This window comes from Diabrotica undecimpunctata, chromosome 6 (genome assembly GCF_040954645.1).
Source record: "Diabrotica undecimpunctata isolate CICGRU chromosome 6, icDiaUnde3, whole genome shotgun sequence".
NCBI classification, from domain to species: domain Eukaryota; kingdom Metazoa; phylum Arthropoda; class Insecta; order Coleoptera; family Chrysomelidae; genus Diabrotica; species Diabrotica undecimpunctata.
This window is the reverse complement of record NC_092808.1, coordinates 29,690,902-29,696,297: the sequence shown is the minus strand read 5'-3', so window position 1 is coordinate 29,696,297 and position 5,396 is coordinate 29,690,902. Positions and strand designations below refer to the sequence as shown.

Here is a 5,396-nt window from a genome sequence, read left to right as displayed (position 1 = left end):
TAGCTTAATTTATAAACAATATAAATTAAAAGTATAAAACGTTCAGTTTTAAGTCAGTTTTGTAAACGTTAAAAAAGAGTTCAAAGAACAGACATGCAAAAAACTTTAGTGTAATTAACAAAGCAAAAAAAATTATATCACACAGAATAATTTCCGAAGTGGAAATTGAAACGTCAATAAACTTAATTTAAACTTAAATTGTGGCTTATTCTCAATAAAATTAGTAATTGCTTCAAGTCGTAAAATTCATTTTGAAAACTCTAGAACCATAGCCCCCATTAGTTTCTATAAACCAAGAATTATCCGAGAAGCCATAGGGATTGAAAAAAAGGCTAAAAAGACCATGTTTTCTAAATAAAAGAGGTGACTGCGCTCGGTTACCTTTGACATAGAGACCTCTCATAAAGAAAATATCGTGCGTTTCAGCTTCCAATCAAAATCCGGCCGTCAGAAATCTTCACCCAAACCACTTAATTATCTACGGTAGAAATGATAAGTCTGCTGCCCCCAGCAGCAGCAGTGCAGTGACTGGTGAACAGTGTAGTAGTGTCTGGAGACTTAGGTGCTCAGGAGACTGAGACCCTGGAAGACCTGAAAAAGACATCAGAGAGAAATCGACAGGTCGGCGCAGTGATAATCGACGAGTTGCAACTCTTTATGTCAGAAGCATGACAGGTAAAGGAAGAGAGCACGCGATTTCATGCAGGGGAGAAGAATTGATGTACTTTGTGTGCAGAAAACTCGTTGAAAAGGTAATTAGTCGAGAGATCTTGAAGATGAATGCAAGTTAATATATAGTGGTTCGAACGGTCACGGCAGAAATGGAGTGGGTATTATTTTGAACCACAAATGGAAGGAACATCTTGTAAAGGTAACCAGAGAAGTGATAGAATAATGAGTGTCCAACTGAATACAGCCAATACCAACATGAGCATCATATGTGCCTACGCCCCACAGGTAGGGTGTGGAGTGGCCTTAATTGAAAAAAAATTTATTGGAGGTGATTTGAATGGACATATTAGTGGAGAAGGAGCGGGAATAGAAAAAGTTCATGGCAGTTTGGGGATGGGAATAAAAAATGATGAAGGAAATAGTGTGATTGACTTTGCGGTGGCATGGGATTTGGCTATCATTAATACGTTCTTTATGAATTCTGAAGACCAGTATGTTTTTGTGCAGTATAGAAGTCAACTGAAAGATGGTATTAACTGTAAAGTGATAAGGGGTGAAAGTGTTACAGAAGGTTAGAGAGAATAAAGACTAGAAGAGGTATGACACAGTTGTATGAAGTGTTGGAAACATAGGAGGAGATGAAAATGATATACAGCATTGATAAAGCATGGGACAAGTTATCAAAGGACTTAACCCACGTGCGGCAGATTAAGAGTGCTGATGGAAAAGTGTTGAGAACTGATGTAAAAATAAAGCAAAAATGGTATGAGTATTTTAGAAAGTTGCTAAATGAAGAACACCAGAGGAGAGACAGAGGATGAGCGATCCCATGAGAATGTAATACCGGAGATAGCGAGAGATGAAGTTGTTGAGGCGTTAAATAGGATGAAGAATGGTGGGAAGGCAGTAAGACCTGATGGAATATCGGTGGAGGTTTATAAGGCTCTAGGAAAAGAAGGGGTTGATATTTTGTGTTAATGATGAATAGGATATATGAGAAAGAAAGGATACCCAACACATTAAGAGAGAGTGTGATGGGGATATAGAGACAAGTAAGTGAAAGGGCTCCTTGGTTAATGTTCTTTTTTCTGTTAGATAGAGATTACTAAAGTGTTCAATGGTGAAAGATTAGTTCCTAATAACTTACGATATGATGTTTGTAGTATTGTCTGCTTCACCAGTAAGATAATTGTTGCAAGACATTAAAATTATACAGATATTATTATATGGGATTAAGCCCAACCGATTTTAATGAGAATTATACTTTATCTTTGCTTTGAAATTTCGATTATAAGGCAAATTAAAATTATTATAGTCACTATTTTTTTCTCACGTTTCTGATTTCAGCCCCAATTCGCTGTTGCTTAGTACATTTAAGAGCTCGTGTATATGATAGTCACTGATATTGAATTTTTATGCCACTCTAGACAAGCGATTTTTTACATTTTAATACGAAATATCTGACATCATACAATAACTGAACGTGTTTTGTTCCTAAGCCTTCCTACTATAATCCAACTTCCGCCTAGTTACTCGACGCCCGACTGTCTAAAGAAAGTAGAAAAAATAATTTTCCGTGCCTCTCTCCCTATTTCCAGATTGATAACAGGTTGATCGATACAAGTGATGAAACCAGCAACAATTTTCGCTGTTTCCTAGCAGATGTTTTCTTGCCCTTCACTTCCACTTCTAGTTCCAGACATGATTCACTTTCCCTTAATTGACTAATCCAATTTGATGGTGGTTACATGTGGGAAGGAGGGTGGTACGCTCGAATTAAAGTGAGGGCTTAGTGTATGTTTCATTAGACCAGTTTACGAGTCAAATATAGAGAATTTACAGTTAGTTGATATATTCCTATAAAAAAATAAATCTTAAGAGAAGGCAGAAGAATAAATATGTAAATATAAACTCCCCCTATGGAGTTTACGTTGCAGGGGCCATATGATCATTATACGTAGACCTATAAATTAATGCATGAAAAACGAAATACGTGGTGAATTCCACAGAAAGATTTCCAAAATATCTACCAAGAATGTACTATATTCTCAGAATGTGTTGCTGCCCATCTATAAACTATGACGTCGTACATAACGTCGTTACATAAGCTCCAAATATCGACTCAAATACCAGATAAAATGTGGATTGTTCACGAAGATGCAAGATATCAAGACTTTTCAACGAATATTAAATGATCAGATTGGACATGAGATGGAAGTACAGGAGATAGTGATTAAGAAAATCCAAAAACGAAATTAAAAAACCAATTTTTGTCTCACAGAAAAAAAAACCAAAATGTTCTTAAAAGCAAAACCTACATTTTTTTACTTTTTAAGATTTTTTGTATCACTAATACTTTTTAAGTTTTGCAAAAAAGGCATTTTTTCAAAATTTGAAAAATTTTTCTTTTACTTTAAAACCAATTGTTTCCAAAAATAAGCACTTTGAAAAGGTCAAACTTACAGATCATTTAAACAATACATACATTAAATAAATTGTAAAACGGTAACGACTAATTTTATTTGGAGTGATAATTAGGGGGTGATTTTCACGATATTTTTACCAAAAAAAAAGGGACCAACTTTATTTTGAGCGTAACTTGGTTAGTTTTGACGCTAGAAACTAAAAAAAAAAACAAAAATAATGCTTTTTTTAAACACTTTAAAAAAGTTTTGTTGAAATTTCTCCGAAAAGTGCTTTGTTCTTTAGTCATTTTTGCTAACAACATTTTTTTCGATAAATACTTTTTGAGTTATTTGTGAAAAACGTTCTGAAAAGTTTTTATTTTGAAAAGTGAAATTTTATTTTCACTCGCAAATAGCTCAGAAAGTATTGAAGAAACCCTATAAAATAAAAGTTGCTTAGAATTAGTCGATTTCCGGACTTATTTTGAACATGTGCTTTTTCACCCCCGAGAAGAGGTGGCTATCAATACAGAACGTTGGATACAAAATATTTAGCAAAATAGTAGAAGGAAGACTAAACAATATCTTCTTCTTCTTCTTCCTCTTTATAAGCAATTCTGCTTGTTCATTGACGGATTAATACCTCTATGGAAGGTTGTCTCTCCATCTTTTGCGCTCAGATATTTATTCTGCCGATCGGTGACTGATCTCTTGCTATTTTGACGACAAGTGTCTCCTCCATTCTGCTTATGTGGTTATTCCATTCTTTTTTTCTTTTTGTGTCCATTCATTTATACACTGTACGTTACATTTTCTTCTAATATCGTCACTTCTTTTTCGATCTCTCAGCGTATTTCCTGTAATTCTTCTCGGTACTGTCATCTCTGCCGTTTCCAGTAGCCTTTGCGTTGTGGCTGTGTCATGTCTTGTTTCTGAGGCATATGTCATTATTGGTCTTACACTGGCTTTATAAATTCTTGATTTCATCTCAGTGTTAATGTGTTTGTTTCGCCATCCAGTGTTATTAAGGCATCCTGCCAGTCTGTTGGCTTTTTGTACTTGATCTCTCACTTCTTTGTCCAGGTCTCCATAGCTAGACAGTGTAATTTCCAGGTATTTTATTTCCATTACTTGTTCAATACTAATGCCATCAATTTCTATTTTATATCTGGTTGGTTCTTTGCTGACTACTATTGTTTTAGTTTTCTGAGATGAGATTGTTATATTAAATTCTTTTGCTCTTATGTTACATCTCTGGACCAGTCTTTGCAGACTATCTTCATCTTGCGCTATCAATATTTCGTCGTCTGCGTAGCAGAGTATTTTTATTTCTTTGTTTCCCATTCTGTATCCTCTTCCTTTGTTTACGCTTTTGATGATTTCATCCATGATCAAATTAAAAAGCATATGGCTCAATGAATCCCCTTGTTTTATTCCACTGCCTATTTCTATATATTCTGTAAGTTGTCCATCTATTCTGTCTGAGTCTTACTCTGTCAAACGCTTTCTTGAAGTCATTCAGACACAGAAATCCTGGTCTATTAGTAATTTCTCAGTCTCTTTGCTCTTCTGAGCAATGGAACGAATAATGCTTGGAATATCACTAAGAGATAAGATTAGAAACACCGAGATAAGACGTAGAACGAAGATTAGGGATATTATGGAAGAAATTACAAAAATGAAATGGCGCTAGGCAGATCACGTAGCCCGATATAATGACAACAGGTGGACAAGGAGAATTCTAGAATGGAGGCCAAGGGCGACAACAAGAAGCATGGGAAGACCTCAAAAGAGATGGGTAGATGACATAAGAGCAGTGGTAGGCAAACGGTGTATTAGATTGGCGCAAGATAGAGAAATATGGAAGCAATTGGGAGAGACCTACCTTCATGAGTGGATGGAAAATGGTTGACAAAGAAGAGTTCTCAGTAATTTGCTTTATAACGAATATTGTATCTGTATACGATCTTTCACTACGAAAACCTTGTTGTTCATCTGTTGAACTTATCCTCTGATTTATTAGCACTTGTAAAATTTTAGTTGTAAGTTTTAGCGTAGTATTTAATAAGTTTAGAAGTTTAGAAATACATAAACAGTACTTAGAAAAGAATTTAACAAGAAGAGGCTGAAAGGTAGGCACACAGAAAGGAATGGATTGATGGTATTAACCAGGATTTAAAAGAACTAAGAATACAAGAATGGTAAAAACAGGGAAAGCAAAGAAAAACGTGGTTAACTATACCTCAAAGAACAAAAACTAGGAAGATACCTCAAAGAACAAAAACTAGGAAGTAACGATATTAGATATAATTGGACATT

At 35.0% G+C, this 5,396-nt stretch overlaps 1 protein-coding gene across 1 annotated transcript; it reads left to right on the top strand.

The window, feature by feature from the left end:
• The first annotated feature begins 849 nt into the window (after nucleotides 1-849).
• LOC140444271 (uncharacterized) lies at nucleotides 850-1,248 on the top strand. Its single transcript, XM_072536017.1, has one exon. The coding sequence runs from the start codon at nucleotides 850-852 to the stop codon at nucleotides 1,246-1,248; it is 399 nt and encodes a 132-aa protein (XP_072392118.1).
• The last annotated feature ends 4,148 nt before the right edge of the window (nucleotides 1,249-5,396 follow it).

What these genes read in the sequence shown, in the direction of transcription:
- LOC140444271 (XM_072536017.1), top strand. Translation starts at nt 850, where the DNA reads ATGGAAGGAACATCTTGTAAAGGTAACCAGAGAAGTGATAGAATAATG.